Source organism: Arabidopsis lyrata (genome assembly GCF_000004255.2).
Source record: "Arabidopsis lyrata subsp. lyrata unplaced genomic scaffold ARALYscaffold_1, whole genome shotgun sequence".
Lineage (NCBI taxonomy): Eukaryota > Viridiplantae > Streptophyta > Magnoliopsida > Brassicales > Brassicaceae > Arabidopsis > Arabidopsis lyrata.
This window is the reverse complement of record NW_003302555.1, coordinates 13967111-13983729: the sequence shown is the minus strand read 5'-3', so window position 1 is coordinate 13983729 and position 16619 is coordinate 13967111. Positions and strand designations below refer to the sequence as shown.

General features: G+C 28.5%; 1 protein-coding gene across 1 annotated transcript; it reads right to left on the bottom strand.

Annotated features, from left to right (window-relative positions):
- Positions 1-10547: 10547 nt before the first annotated feature.
- On the bottom strand, positions 10548-12161 carry LOC9329713 (probable purine permease 4). The gene has a single exon (XM_021015028.1). It carries the CDS (start codon positions 12018-12020, stop codon positions 10872-10874), a length of 1149 nt encoding a protein of 382 aa, XP_020870687.1. The 5' UTR covers positions 12021-12161; the 3' UTR covers positions 10548-10871.
- Between the last annotated feature and the right edge of the window lie 4458 nt (positions 12162-16619).

The following is a 16619-nucleotide window of genomic DNA, read 5'->3' as shown; positions in this document are numbered from 1 at the left end:
ACCATAACCGTATTTTGGATCGTAACTGGACCGTTTTTCAACCGTAACTGTATAAAACGGTTAAAAATAATATACTAACCGTAACCGTTAATATACCGGAAACGTATCAAAACCGTTATTTAACAGTACGATTAGCCGCACGGTTAACCGTATTATTATCCGCATAATTAAACTTTATAAAATATTATTGTAACTATGTATAATGCAAAAAAAAAGTCTCGAATATTCAGATAAAGATTTTTGAAAAAGTAAATAATATAGCCTATGAAAAAATCTTATTAGAAATAATAGTTTTTTTCTCAAACAATTATTTTGGAATGTTATATTGCTCAAAATAAAGAAAATTTTATTTATTATAGGACTAGTAAATTCACATTATTATTCTAACAATAAAATATTGTTCATTCTATATAATCTTAATTTTCATATGTAATTATATACTAAAGTATATTTCTATATCAATTTTTTTTATTTCTAAATTCTTAATATTATTTATTATGTGTACTGCTATGATGTTTTCAATCAGAATAAATTTTTAAAATTTGTTTTGCGTTATTTTTTTGTACAGCTTTCGTGTTTTATTCTTTTGTACAGCTTTGCACTATTCCCTAACAGCTAACAGCTCCAGCTAACCGCTCCAACTAACAGCTAACAGCTTGTTACCAATCAGACCCTATATGTTTTGTATCCTATACTAATATTTGGGAAGTACATCCTAAGAGTCATAACTTAGATTTTGTAAGAAATTACAACATATGTCATTGTATAATTCTAATCATAAAATTAATTCCATGTCACTAATATATATTAATGGGTCAACGGGTCAACGGGTTTAAAGATATTAAAAGATTTTGTTTATATATAATTCGAATTTATAAAAAAAAAATGTTATATAATTCGAATTTATAAAGAAAATGTTATTTTGAGTTATAGTAATCATATGTTAACGTTCTAAGTTATTAATAAATTATTCAAAAATGTTATATACTAATCCATTATTCGAAAATGTTATTGAAAATGAAATATCATTGATTTTTTTTTATATAATTCGAATTTATAAAGAAAATGTTATTTTGAATTATAGTAATCATATAGTTCGAAAATGTTATTAAAAATGTTATATTAATCCATTATTCGAAAATGTTATCGAAAATATTATTGAAAATTGAAAATGTTACTGAAAATTGAAAATGATATATCATTAAAAAAATGTTATATAATAAATTAACTCACTAAACATTCCTGATTTTTTGTAAACTCGATTTGAGTTTAAAATATATGGAAATCAAATATTTAATTTGTAAATAATCGACTCTTCATAATTATTTTATTCCATGTCACTAATATATATTAATTGGTCAATGGGTCAAACGGATTTAAAGATATTAAAAGATTTTGTTTATATAATTCATATCAAATGGATATAACAAATGTTTATATAAAGATATTCTATGTAGTTATAACAAACAAATATTTTCAAATCAAATGGTTTCCTATTTGAATGCTAGAAAAAAAAACTAATAATTTTTTAATGTCATATCTAAAAAAACACAATAAATTGATATATTATTTTAACAAATCAATATTTAATGCTAACAATAAATTAATTTGATTCACGTTTTTAATTTAATACTAATAAAAAATTAATTTGTTTTAACGTTTTTTAGTTATGGCATTAAAGATTTATTGCCAAAAGTAAAATAAAATTTGAATGCTAACAATAAACATAAATGTTATCGATTTTGGTCCTATAAAAATGGTAATCTTTAGCATATTACTAGCATATTCCATAGCTAATTTATATTTTTTCCTAAATAAATTCCAAATATATTTTATAGTAACTTGCTTAGCAAGAGGTTTTCTACTCACTCAAAGAAAACCCTACAATTTTCTGAGAACACTATAAATACATCTAAGTCCCATTTTCTAATCTCACCAAACAATAAACACTTCTTTTAAAAAAATATATTTAGTTCCTAAAATATAGTATCACTAGGATATGACCCGCGGTACACCGCGGGTTAATTATTTGATTTTTTATTTTTATAAATTGATGAATTTATTGTGTATAATATTTTTTGTTGTATACCGCGGGTAACATGCGTTGTATCTAAAATAAAAATTTTTAAGTTGTATTTGTTTTGTTTAGTGTTTAAGATTGTATAATTGTATTTTGATTTGTTATTTATAGGATTTCACCTGTGGTATATTGTCTCGTATTAATATTGACCCAAACCCGTCCAACCATATAATCTAAAATGAAATTAAACATCATTTTGTTATTTTTTTAATAACACTTTTATTTAAATGTCATATAATTCGAGTTAATTTGAAAGTTGCTTTCAAATAGTTTCCATGTATATTTTTAAATTAGTGTGTGTTTTTGGACCAACCCGTAAAAACAATTTATAATTGTATCTTAAAATACTAATTAGGATTTCACCCGTGATATACTGTCCCATTTTAGATAATTGTAAAAATTAAAGAAAGATCCGAATGACTCAATTTCGGGTCTGAATAAAATAACGACATGATTAAATGCTCAATTTGTTCTTAAAAATGTTAATATAGATTACACACATATTTTTATTCATCGATTGAGTAATATATGTCCGTTTTAAAAAATTTGAATTGTAACATATGCAGAAAAAAAAAAACTAAAATTTATTAACTATTTCTATATTTTAAAATCAAATATATTTATGTTTAAATTAGATAGAGAGGTTTTAGGAAATTAGTGCAAATTTGTTATATTAGCATTAAATCATCATATTTGATTTCTTTATCTATAAAAATCGTGGAGAATATACCATAAATAAAGCGTTTAAATATAGTAATTAGTTGAGAAAGTATATATATTTTAGATTTTATTAATTATTTGCGTTTTTTAATTTTGCCAAAATTTAAGGAAAGATCCGATTGAAGATTTCCGGGTCAAAATTAAATAAATTTGACCCGATTTGGATACCCCAAAAACTGCTGCAAAAATGTATAGTAGATTAACTATCAAATCTTTATTTTGACGTAAATTCCTATCCACGTAATTTCATTGGTTAATATTATAATAAACGTTTTCTTAATTATTGATATGATTATCACACAATAACTTGGATTAAGGAAACAATAAATATTTTCTGAAATCTAATTATTTTTTGAAATCTTAACATAAATATATTGCTTAGTTTACGCATATAGTACCAAAGAAATATAGATATTATCCAATTTATATCTTAACTATATATTCTCATCTTTTAAATTTTAGCATATTCCACAAATGTTAAATTAAAACTTTAATTTGAAAATATATTATTTTAAATTTCATTTTGTCAAATCTAAAATTTCTACCGACTCTCTTATGCCTATAAATATAGTAATCCACTGAAGCACTCACATATCACTCAAACTTTCAGAGCAATTTTAAAATTTTTTTATTACGTTTCTCAAAACGATGAATTATTCACCTACACGTACGTTACAAAGACTATTGAATGATTTTTTTTTTCTATTGTATGAGTTTGCTTCTATTGACAAGGCGATTTTTTCAATCTATTAATTTAGCTGATTTTTTTAATTTTTTTAGCTGAATTTGAATACCTTTTATTTTGTTTCTTCTCACATTTCTTGACTTGATGATTTGTTTCAGATCTACGTCCAAAGAGTCTCATCCAAAGAGTCTCATCCAAAGTCTGATTCAATGAGCATGTGTATTGGAAATCTGGAATTAAAAAAAAAAAAATCAAAGTGAAACACTTGAGAAGGTTTTGTATGTTTCAAATATTTATAATTCCTATCCACGTAATTTCATTAGTTATTATAATAAACGTTTCCTTAATTTTTGATATGATTATCTGCATACATTTAATATTATTTGGTTAATTATTATTTTAGGTATTATATACTGGCAACCAATGACGTCGAAGAGACAATGAAATAATAAGGATTTTATGTCAAATATTTTTGCATGTTATGTAGTCTCTCTACAAAAACAAAAATTTATTTATCCCGCGGGTCATATTCTATGATACTGGACCAAATACATTTGACAAATTCAATTACTCGGAAGATATGAACGGATTGAAGGCAAGATCTTCAATCTTTGTCATGTCTAACGTCGAAATTGAAGGAAATTTTGGAAGAATCCGACATCAATTTTCGTTGAAGAACTGTCAGAATTTTTTCTCTTTGTAAACCATGAAACTGGGCCAACCAAACCCAAATATAGCCCACTAAAAAACTTAGATCCAATACAACAATTTTTTTGTTTATTCTTTAACTATAAATACCTACTTAAACCAAATAAATTGTTAATGTCATAAAAAAATACAAATCTAATGCAGCTAAATATATTAAATTCTAAAATACAATATTCTCTCCTTATTTATTACCAAGTCATATTTACAACCAAATTAAGATTCAACAACATTAATTCCTATAATAAAATTAACCAAATATGATAAGGAAAATAGATATAAAATTAATTATATAGTATTATTTACTTCTACAAACAAAATATACAATTATCGTCAAATAAATAATACATAATATAATGTCCAAATAGTAATAAACATAAAACTATATTATTAATTCCCTTTTATACTAAACTATTACACTATGTTATTTCTTACATGTTTCAAATTAAATGAACAATATATTTCAAAAAAATAATAATAAAACCCCGTGCTGTATAGCACGGGTCATGATCTAGTGATATATCATTTGTAAAATTCTATACTACTCCCTCCGTCCCACAAATATAGATTTCTTAGAATTTTCATATTCTTTAAGAAATAAAGTATAATGACAATTTTAATCTTTTAACTTTTTAACATATTTTAAAGAATATATTATTTATTGTTATTTAATAAGGGTAAAATAGGTAAACTGTTTTAAATTTGACATTGGAAACACAAAACTTCTTTCTTTGTGGGACAAAATTTTTTTCTAAAAAATTCATCTTTGTGGGACGGAGGGAGTAGTATTTTTGCAGTCACTTTTGAGTCGGATGGGTAAAATTATTCTCGGATACTTTGGATACCCGACCCGTTTACAAATTTTGATCATAAAAAGTTTGTTGGGTCGAAAAAAAATCAATTTTTTTCCTGCATATACTGTGATTCGAAATTTTAAAAACGGACATATATTATCCAATTGACGAAAATGTGTGTTCAACGTTCTACATCGATTAAAATATTTAGACAATGATTGAGAATCATATCATAAATAAGATCAACACTAATAAAATAAATGAGTTTTTTTGCAAGACAGATATGGCGGAACGGGTTTTTGAATCAACAATAATAAAAAGATTCAAATATCATTAATCCGCCGGTTCAATACGGATTAAATCTTTAATTTTGTTTTTAATACCAACAATATTAAACATATTAAATAAATCTCATTTAGAAAAGATTGTATAAAACCAAAAATTATCCTGTGGTATAATGTTACTTAATAACAATTGTAAACTATAAAATATAAATATTTTAAAAAATGATACAATTTGCAAACTTTTATATATAATAAATAATCGTTAAATTTTAAAAATTACTACTTTTAGAAAACAAATCACGGGACGGGTTAAGAAGTTATAGGATGGGTTATATTTCAGAACGAAGTTATATGGTGGACGAGTTTGAATCAATATTTATAAAATTTTAAAATATCATTAACATGCCGCTTTAATACAGATTAAATCTTCAGTTTATTAAAATATAAATGACTTAGAGAATGATATGATTTGTAAACTTTTATATTTAATAAATAATAATTAAATTTTATAATAAAAACAAGAGAAATTGTTAAAAATACCCCTTTTCAAAAATGCCCCTTTTGAGAGTCCATTTTTAAGTTTGCCCTCTTTTAATTTTTAATGACCATTTTACCCTTATTTGAAACAAAATTAGGTCCACAAAATACAAAATATTTTTTGGCGGGAAAAGTGATCCCGCAATTTTCCCGCCAAAACACTTGTAAAAACCTTTAAAATACCTTGTATAATTTTCCCGCCAAAAATTTTTTTTTGCGGGAAAAGTGATTCCGCAATTTTTTTGCCGAAATTTTTTTGGCGGGAAAAATTTACAACGTATTTTAAAGGTTTTACGGAGTATTTACAAGTGTTTTGTAAGGTTTTACAATGTATTTTAAAAGGTTTTACAAGGTACTTATAAGGTTTTATAAGGTATTTATAACTTGTAAAACCTTATAAAAAACTTGTAAAACCTTATAACTTGTAAAACCTTATAAAATAGCTTGTAAAATCTTATAATATCTTATAAATACTTTATAAATACGTTGTAAAACCTTTTAAAATACATTGTAAAACCTTATAAATACCCTGTAAAAACCCTTTAAAATACCTTGTAAATTTTTCCCGCCAAAAATTTTCCTGCCAAAAATTTAACGCCAAAAAATTTGCGGAATCACTTTTCTCGCAAAAAAAATTTTTTGGCGGGAAAAAATTTTACGGGAAAATTTTACAAGGTATTTTAAAGGTTTTACAAATTTTTACAAGTGTTTTGGCGGGAAAAATTGGGGGATCACTTTTTCCGCCAAAAAATATTTTGTATTTTGTGGACCTAATTTTGTTATATTTCCTTATATATTTATGATATCTTTTATTAAAAGAAGGGTAATTTAGTCATTTTGTACATAAAAGGGGTATTTTTAAAAATGGACATCCAAAAGGGGCATTTTTGAAAAGGGGTATTGAAAAAGGGGCATTTTTGTGAGTCTCCCTAAAAACAAATCACGGGACGGGTTAAGAAATTACAGAATGGTTTATATTTCTGAACGGGTTTATATGGCAGATGAATTTGAATCAATATTTATAAATATCATTAACATGCCGCTTTAATACGGGTTAAATCATCAGTTTATTAACAATTGTCTCATGGACTCGTGGTATACCGTTACTTATAAACAATTGTTAAGTATAATATAAATAAATATTTTATAAAGATATATAATTTACAAAATATTTTTAATACTAACTTTAAAAATAAATCATCCTGCGGTATACCACGGGTTAAAATCTAGTACTTTAGCATAATTATATATATAAATACTTGTTCCAATATGAATTAGGGAGATTTTACAAGTTTTTACAAGGTATTATAAGATTTTACAAGTTTTTTATAAGGTTTTACAAGTTATAAATACCTTATAAAACCTTATAAGTACCTTGTAAAACCTTTTAAAATACATTGTAAAACCTTACAAAACACTTGTAAATACTCCATAAAACCTTTAAAATACCTTGAAAATTTTTCCCGCCAAAAAAATTGCGGAATCACATTTCCCGCAAAAAAATTTTTTGGCGGGAAAAATTTTTACGGGAAAATTATACAAGGTATTTTAAAGGTTTTTACAAGTTTTTTGGCGGGAAAATTGCTGGATCACTTTTCCCGCCAAAAAATATTTTGTATTTTGTGGACCTAATTTTGTTTCAAATAAGGGTAAAATGGTCATTAAAAATTAAAAGAGGGAAACTTAAAAATGGACTCTCAAAGGAGGTATTTTTGAAAAGGGATATTGAAAAAGGGACATTTTTAACAATTTCTCTATGAATTATCTATGTAAATTGAAACAAAAATCTACTCATCCGTAAAAGAATTTTTTCTATATGAGTACATTGTAAGATATACAGTTTGGAATATGAAAAGTGGTATACTTTTACGTACTGTCCTGTTCAGATACTTGTATACAGTTGAATACAATAAATGCCTTCACAGCTATTTTATCTACTGTGAAGAAGCTTATTTATTGCAAAAATATAGTAGGGATTATTGTTGATTTTGTCATTTTCCATCAACATTTTTTGAAAATATCAGTTTTACTAAAATCTTACGGATTTGTCATTTTTTAACACTTAAAAATATACGTATATATGTATTTTATACCAAATATTAAACTCTATGAACAAATGAAACCGACTAAACCCAAACATAATAGGTAAAACGCATGTTAAATCACATTTTTATAGTCTAAAAAGGCGAAATTCACAAATTATTCAAAAAGGACAAAATCCTCAAATGCCCTTAAAAAAATGACAAATCCGCAATTGATTCAATATAGTATCTTCTAAGGTATTTTTAAAGCAAAAAAACTACCATTAGATTATTTCATATATGTATCATTGGTGTTTTAAATTTTTTTGGTTTTGTCTTTGGAGTGATTCAGATGATACTTTACTTGATCTACAAGAAACTCCGAACAGAAATCTTGCTTTAAAATTTGAACTAAATGTGTTTCATATCATCAATATGAATCAATTAAATCTTAGCTTTAAACAGAACAAAATAATAAATAAATAAGTGTTACCTTATTCTTCATTTTTTTTTGTGTGCACAAGTGTTATCTTACATTGATTTTCTTGACAAAGAAGATGAAAAAGGAGAAACAAATATTTCGACAAGAATGACATATGTTATCCTCACATAAGTAAGAGAGACTGAAAAAAACAAGGGTAATATTAGAAACTAACCTTTGACCAAAAAGTTATTAAGAAAATAGCCATGGATTTATTTTTTGTTAGAAAATGACTATGGTCCCACGCTTTAGAGGATGTGTATTAACGAAAACACCTTCTTCCATTTACAAGCAGCGACCGATTTGTTTGTTACAACTAAAATTATATCAGAGATGAAGAGTTACATCTATTCTTTTAATAGATCTGAAGAGAGAGAAATTTGACGGTAATAAGCAGCGGGGAAGATCCGGCAGCAAAAGTCCGACAACAAAAAACATATATCTAGCGGTAGAGAGAGAGAGAAACAATCCGGCGAAAGGAAGAGAGAGAAATAATCCAGCGAAAGAGAGAAACAGAAATTTGGAGAGAAAGAGCTAAATCTCTCTAGATGGATATTTACTTCGAAACACAGAGAAATCCGGTAGAGATCCAAAGAGAATGAGAGAGAAGATCTAAGTAATTTTACAAAAACATGAATTTTGGAAAAAAAATCATATTATCTAGAAAAATTAATGTGTTATTTAATAAATACAATGTTTAAAACAAAAATACATGTTACCTATGACAATAGCATAGTCGTCCGTCTTCAATTGTGAGTTTCAGTGATAGAAAATGGACCGGAGTTGCAGAAATATCATGGAATATGTAAAATTTACAAGATAACTAACATAATTACGTGTTATATGAAAACACTAATGTGTTTTTTAAAGCATAGTGTGATATATTGAAAGATAGTGTGGTAAGCTAAAAAATAGCACGTTAAAAGTAAAAAATTAGTTGCACGAAATAAAATCACACGAAATTCAAAGAAAACTTCAAAAAAAAATTACAGATATCATCGGCGGCGAAAATCTCAAAGAAAGTGATTCGGGGAGAGAGAAAGAGATCTCCACTGATCTTAGTACAAATAACGATTAACGAGAGAATTCAGTCAAAAAAAGTGTTGGACCTTCACCAATGAAGAGCACGAGAAAGACTAAGTGAAATTTTGATGAACGTAAAAGAGCTTAAACCGGAGCGGTGGTGGTGATTTTCTGGCGATTGGTGGTGGTATTTCATCACAGGTGATAATAGAAAATAGAACTTCATCGTTTTAGTCTTTTTAGAAGAAAGAAAAACAAAATAAGATGGGTATATTTGTAATTGCCATTGAAGAAAGAGAATGCTACAGTAGTCATGGTTATTTTCTTAATTTCTTTCTAGAATTTGGCTAGTTACTACCTATTCTCAAAAAATAAGCTCTCTCAAAAACTTCCATTACGGAGAAAAACAAAAAAATGTCTCCCCTACAGCTTTGGCATTGCCACCAACACTAATAATGTAGTCATGATATATATATATATATATGTTGTTAAACAGAGGATTACTTTTGCCCCGTAAATAAACAGAGGATTACTTTCTGTAATCTTAGTTGTGTTGTTCTCTTAAGGTTTTTCTTATTACTTGTTCGTTCGGAAAAAAAAAAAAAAAAACAGTATAATCAGGGCTGACTCAACATTTTTTTTGGGCCCTAGAGAAATTGTGAGCCCTTAGAATTTTTTTTGCATTAAAAATTTTTGTATGATATTTATATTAAAAACTAATTTTAAAACCAAAAACAATACATAAAAAAATTAGGCCTTTCTAAATTTTGTTTTTATGTTGTAATCTAAATTACTAATACTTTTTTAAAAATATTTTTAAAGATGGACCATTTAATTATTGGAACACGAGATTGGACCTCGGACCGTCGCACCGTCCGCCCCTATATGAGCCGGCATTGAGTATAATCGAAATTATCCACCTTTGGAACCAATTTATTTTTTTGATCATCTTTTTTCATATATAGCTTGATTATTTTTGTTGGCAATTGATGTATATTATTATATTATTAAATTTAGAATTCTTTTTGTTTATAATAGTTTGATAAACACTATTTATTTTTAGCTAAGTTATTTTAGTTGCACTTAATGTTATTTTTAGCGTTGAATTTAATCAAAACTGTTTATCATCGCCCTATTTTCAGTATGTCGATGGTCATGCACTAGTATAATTTCTCTATCGCCGTCGCGGCGATGAGGAAAATAACATGCCATTTATCTTAATAAAACTAATCAAAGCCATAGATATCAGAAAAATACATACTTATCGACCGACATTGGAAAATCCACACTTAAAAAGTGTACAACATCATTAGTTGTGGCCATGATAAGAGGATAATTCATAAAAATAACCAGAAAAGGAAAAACAAAACAACCTAAAAACAACAACAAAAACAAAAGCAAATGCATTACTAAAAAACAAAAGAAAAGGAAAAAAAAATAAGGTGAGAAAAAGAAAGAACACAAAAAAGATACTACTACTTTTTTTTTTGGCTTCCTTCCTAATAATATTCATAACGGCCGTCTCAATCACACAGATATCTTCAAACCCTATCATCCGCCGCCGCCACGTCATCTTTAACTTTTCCCATTTCCACCTCCATCTCTCCGCCGTCTTCCGTCGTCTTTACGCCGGAATATTCTCCCTTCTCCTTCTCCTCCTTCTTCATCTTCATATACATCCCGTAGATGTACGATGAGAATCCCCAAATACATAGCACCGTCGACACAATCTTCACTCCACCAAACTCATCACCGTAAACCACCACACCTCCTATCACATTCATCGCAAGCAACGCCGTCATGCAGATACCTCCGGTGATACCTGAGGTCAAGTAAACTATCCCTGACGTGGCTGCGAAACAGAGCTGCCACGTCACCACATTCGCAAAAATCGCAACCGTCCAATAAACTGTTGGTCCTTTGGTGAAAACATGGTTAGCTTCCTTAACCATTTCTCTAAACCCGCCGTCGAAAACCATACCGATTGTCGCGAAAACCGTGGCAGCGAATTCCATCACCAGTTGCACCTCCATGACCATCGCGTAACAATAAACGCTACGGTATAGCTTCTCCGTCACGGGGAGGTAAAGAGCGAAGAGTAAACCGGCTCCGATCGTGGATACAAACCCGATGTAATACTTGGTTTTAGTTAAACCGGCCGGTTTATCTCTACTCGAACCGAGAGCCAACAAAACAGAGCTTAACGTCAAGAGAACAACACAGTTGAGGTTTGAGAAATTGATCTTCTGTTTCACAATGATCGCAGACAAAATGAGAGTGAAGACGAGTTGTGTCGAGAGGAGAAGCGATGACGTGGACACCGGAAGGTACGAGGTTCCCCATGAGAAGAGGAAGTTGTTGAAACCGAGAACAAACCCGATCAACACGGAGAAGATGAGATGGCGGCGCGTGAAGCGCGTGAAAGGACGGCGGGTGGTGGTTTTGAAAACATAGCGAGGGAAGTAGATTAGGGTGAGGAGGAGAGGGAAGCCAGCGGACTGAACCCACGTCGAGACCCAACGGCTCGAGCCACCGTGGACGAAGTAGTACTTCGCGAGAAGGCTCGAAGCGATGGAGCCGACGAAGAGACAAACGTAAGTGACGATTAGGAGAGTGTGAGATCTCTTAACCGGTGGTTTAACCATGTTCTCTTGTTGTTGTTGATCTGCGTTAACTCGACCATCACTCATTTTTGCCTCTTTGTGTTTTTATAATCTCTTCTTAATTATCTTTTTGTTTATTTCTTGTAACTGTGATTTTGCATGAAGAGAGAAAGGAGGAAGAAGGAGAAGTGTTGAAAAAGCGTTGATGGTTCAGTCTCCAACAACACAAACACACTTCACTCATGTATATATTGTGGATTTTATCGAAATTAAGATACTAATATATTCATTATTATATTCATAGTCAAATAAATTCATTTTTCAATTAATGTGATGCACTGCATTCAGTCGTTACTAAAGTGGGTATTAAGAGATTATCGAAATATTTAGTTGGGATTTCCAGCTTGTCATTCATATGAATATGCTTCTAGTGAGGGAATCTTCTATACAATGATCAAAATTTTCCCGTAATAACATTTTTCATTCAAAAAATATAAATTTATCATCTAAAATCTGTTAATATCTTTTTTTCACAAAATAAAAGCAATTAATGTTATAAGCTTGATAATTACGAAAATTAAGTAATATTAAAACCTTTGAATTGATAAAGAAGAAAAAAGAAATTTTTTGGTAATTTTGCTCAAAATCTTATCCTCACGAGTTTAATAGTAGAAAATTTTCCCTAAAAAAAGTTTATCCATTAAATATTTCTACAAAAATAAATTTCCCCTAAAGTTTTTTAACCAATACAAGTAAGACATATGTTATTTAGTAAATATTTAATCAATAATATAACCTATATGACCATTTACTTTAAGCAATAAAATTAAAACAGCTATAATTTATAACCTATTTGATAAATGCCAAAAAGAAATATTTGACTAAATATTGTAGAAACTATATAACCTATTTGACACATGTAATTTATCAAATAATTCTCATATGTTTATGGCCAAGAACTTCAATTAAATTAATAAGAATTTATTTACACATACATAGTTAGTATATATCAAACCATAAATTATGTGATGAACATGATTTACTTTTATATTAATGAGATTTTATACACTAAAGCGTATTAAGTTATTAAGTGAAGACTTTTACCCAAAAACATTTGGGTTGCAACTTGAGATATAATCAAATAATGTTTTCTAACTAGTTGAATAAAAAAAGAAAACTTTCACTAACTTAAAACTAATAACATATATATACATATATATATATATATATATATATATATTCATAGGGATTATTACGGATTTTGCCCTTTTTTATAATGACATTTATGGATTTTGCCCTTTTTTGAATTGTTTATGGATTTTGCCTTTTTTTTAACACTTAAAAATGTACGTATGTATGATTTTTTTTGCAAAAATACGTACATTATACCATATACTTTACCCTAAGTACAAATGGTACCACTAAACCCAAACATAACGAATGAAACGCATGTTAAATCATATTTTTGAAGTCTAAAAAAGGGCAAAATCCTTAAACAATTCAAAAAAGGGCAAAATCCATAAATGCCATAATAAAAAAGGGCAAAATCCGTAATTAATTCTATATTCATATGAAATTCAAAATCACAAGCCCATTCGGTTTTACATTATTTTAATCAAATCAAACTTAAACTGATGATTCTTTAAGAAATGCTAGCCAAATGAGTTTTAAAATTTAAACAATCTCGAATCGAACCATCTATTTTTGGGTTACAGACTTACAGTATATTATTTACCCTAAAATTAATGGTTTTGATAATTTTACATTATATCACTCTTAGAAAATACATATTCTTCAAATAGGACAATGTTTAGCCGAAAGCATTTTTAAAAGAAGGAAAGAGATTTACTAAATACAAAACACATTTTCCTGCTGACCACAAAACAACAAAAATTCAATGTGTCTATCGTTAATGTAAATATATAGTGAATGACATAAATATATTAATAAATTCATTTTAACCGTTACCTCTTGGTTAAAAATTAATTAAGATTTCATTCACTTATGCATGGTAATGTGTATTTCATGTAACTATGTATGTAGACCGGAAGTCTAATGCTTTGACTGGTTTTTTCTTAACGATATAATGCTTTTTCAGCTAAAATGAATTTTACTTTGGTTTTTTTTTTTTCTTAATTTTCACCTATCAAAAAAAATGAGAGGATACAAAAAAATTTAGTACAATAAAAGTAGAAAAGAAGAGGAACCAAAGGATAATATTTATCTTGTTTTTTCTTCTAATTCCATTGTATACTCTATTTTTTTTGGTGTAAACCATTGAATACTCTAATTGGTCACATTTAATTGTATCCATTTATAACAATCTTATCAAAATATTTTCTCGTAGACCCCTACTTTCAGAAATAGAGTACAGAGATTTTGTGGCACCGATGATCTAGAAAATCTAGATGTTACTGTTTAGCGTGCAAACTAAAAATAAAGAGAAATCTCCTTAATTTTAAAAATGAAATAAGATCTAATAAAAGGTTTAATTCTAACGAAAGAATAATCTAGCTGGTTTAAGAGAAGAAAAATAAATGAAAATTTTCCATATAGCTCGCTTTTAAATTGCATATTAAAAATAGGGTTTTTTTTTGTTTCACGTATAAGAATATGGTTTTTAAAAAGGGAAACTGAAAAATATTTCTCAGTTTTAAACGGATTTTTGTTATCATTCTTAATATTTTGAGAATCTTCATTTTGGAAATCTTTGATTTTGAATAATCGTTTTGAAAGTGAAATATATTTTATCGAATATATAACACAAATCTTTCGTAAAAACAACTAACTAATCACTTTATCAAAAACAAAAAAAAAAAGCAGCTAAATAATCTTCATGATTTCAAAAACAGATATGATAATCTCCGTAAATATAAAAGCAATAACAACAACCTAAATAATCGGATGTCAAAGTTGTTAATGAGATTTTGCTGTTATGATTATGTCACCTATTGAATTTTTTATATATTTTTTTGGTAAGCTTGAATTTTTTATATATATATATATATATATATATATTTTAACTATTAGATAATACAAATCTGTTTGACTATTGGATAATTATACATCTATTTAAAATCCAGAAGTTAGTTTTAAAATTTTATCATATATAAGTACTGTAGATATATATTGGAAGAAGCAAGCTGACAAGTGTAATTGGTGAAAAAATATGGGAAAGTACAAAAAGGTTTTGGAATAAGGATTTTACTTTAATTAAAAAAATATAACACAAGCACAGACTATTTTTGCATTGAATGTTTTCAAATTCAATTTGACTTTCTCTCTCTCACTTTTTCACACCAACTTCAATGCATTTATTTAATTTGTGTTAATCTTTTTTTCTTTTGAAATTAGTTAATTTTCTTAATCAATTAATTATTATTTTTTTCATTTGATTAATATTGATTTGAAAAGTTTATAAAACAAATGAAAAAACAACTATGAATCATAAGAAAAACAAATGTCATGTACAATCCTATATAGGATGATAACAAATTTTAATAATGCCATAATGAAGATCCATATCACAATTCACAACATTGCTTCAAGTTTTCAAATGATCATCAAAGTGAATTTTTGCTTCAAGTTTTCAAACTCAAGAGACCCTTTGGCTTATGTCGACACTTTGATTGACTTTGGGACTAAAAAGTGGAAGTTGGACCTTCTTCGGGAATTGTTTCCTCCAGAAGAAATAACCCTCATATTAAAGATAAAACCGAACCTTAAAGTCTCGAGTGATGGATATTGTTGGACAATGACAAAGTCTGGTAATTACACTGTCAAATCTAGATACGAGGCCGCGAGAAATATTTCTCGCCCTGTTTGCGACCACCCTTCTCAGGGACCTAGTATTGCGACACTAAAGGCGCAAGCTTGGAAATTAAAAACTATGCGAAAATTAAAACATTTCGTGTGGTAATGTGTGATTGGTTGTTTGGCTTCGTGTCAACGACTATTTTATCGCCGTATTGGTAGAGATAAAGGATGTTCAAGATGTGGTGCAGCAGAAGAAACGATCAATCACTTGATCTTTGAATGCCCTCCTGCTAGACAAGTCTGGGCCCTCTCCAATATCCCATCCTCTCCAGCCTTGTCCCCCTCACCTTCACTGTACAATAATTTAGATTATCTGTATTGGCGGGTTAAAGAGGCAGGTGCGGATGAAGAGAGCCTAAGAGTATTTCTATGGATCATGTGGTATATCTGGAAGGCGCGCTATTGAAAGATTTCCTGAGGTGTCTCTTCGAGTTATCGTCAATTGTGTCATCCCCCATCTGCAGAGTTTTTTTTTTGTCAATCAAGCACCATATATTAATTCACGGAAAATAACTCTCTTCTAGAGAGAGCCAATCGGGTACTGTCGAACTTACATGGCAAAAACAGAACCCACGACCTCTTGCACATTTTGCAAGATGATCGACGAAAGTATTACCACTACGAGGGATATGCTTCAAACTAAATGTAGAAAATAAATCCCTGTAATACGCAAAATCCAACAACTATGTAGAAAACGTGGGCCACTCCTCGGAGTTAGAAGTCATTTTTTAAAGATCCGAGCAATCCGTCAAAATGAGTATGCTCGTCATAGAAAAAGCCACTAAGCACTTCATCGTCCACAATAGAGTCTCCAGTTCCGCATGAAGGGGGGAAAAACTTCTACGCGAACCTTTTAATCCTAAGTGCAAC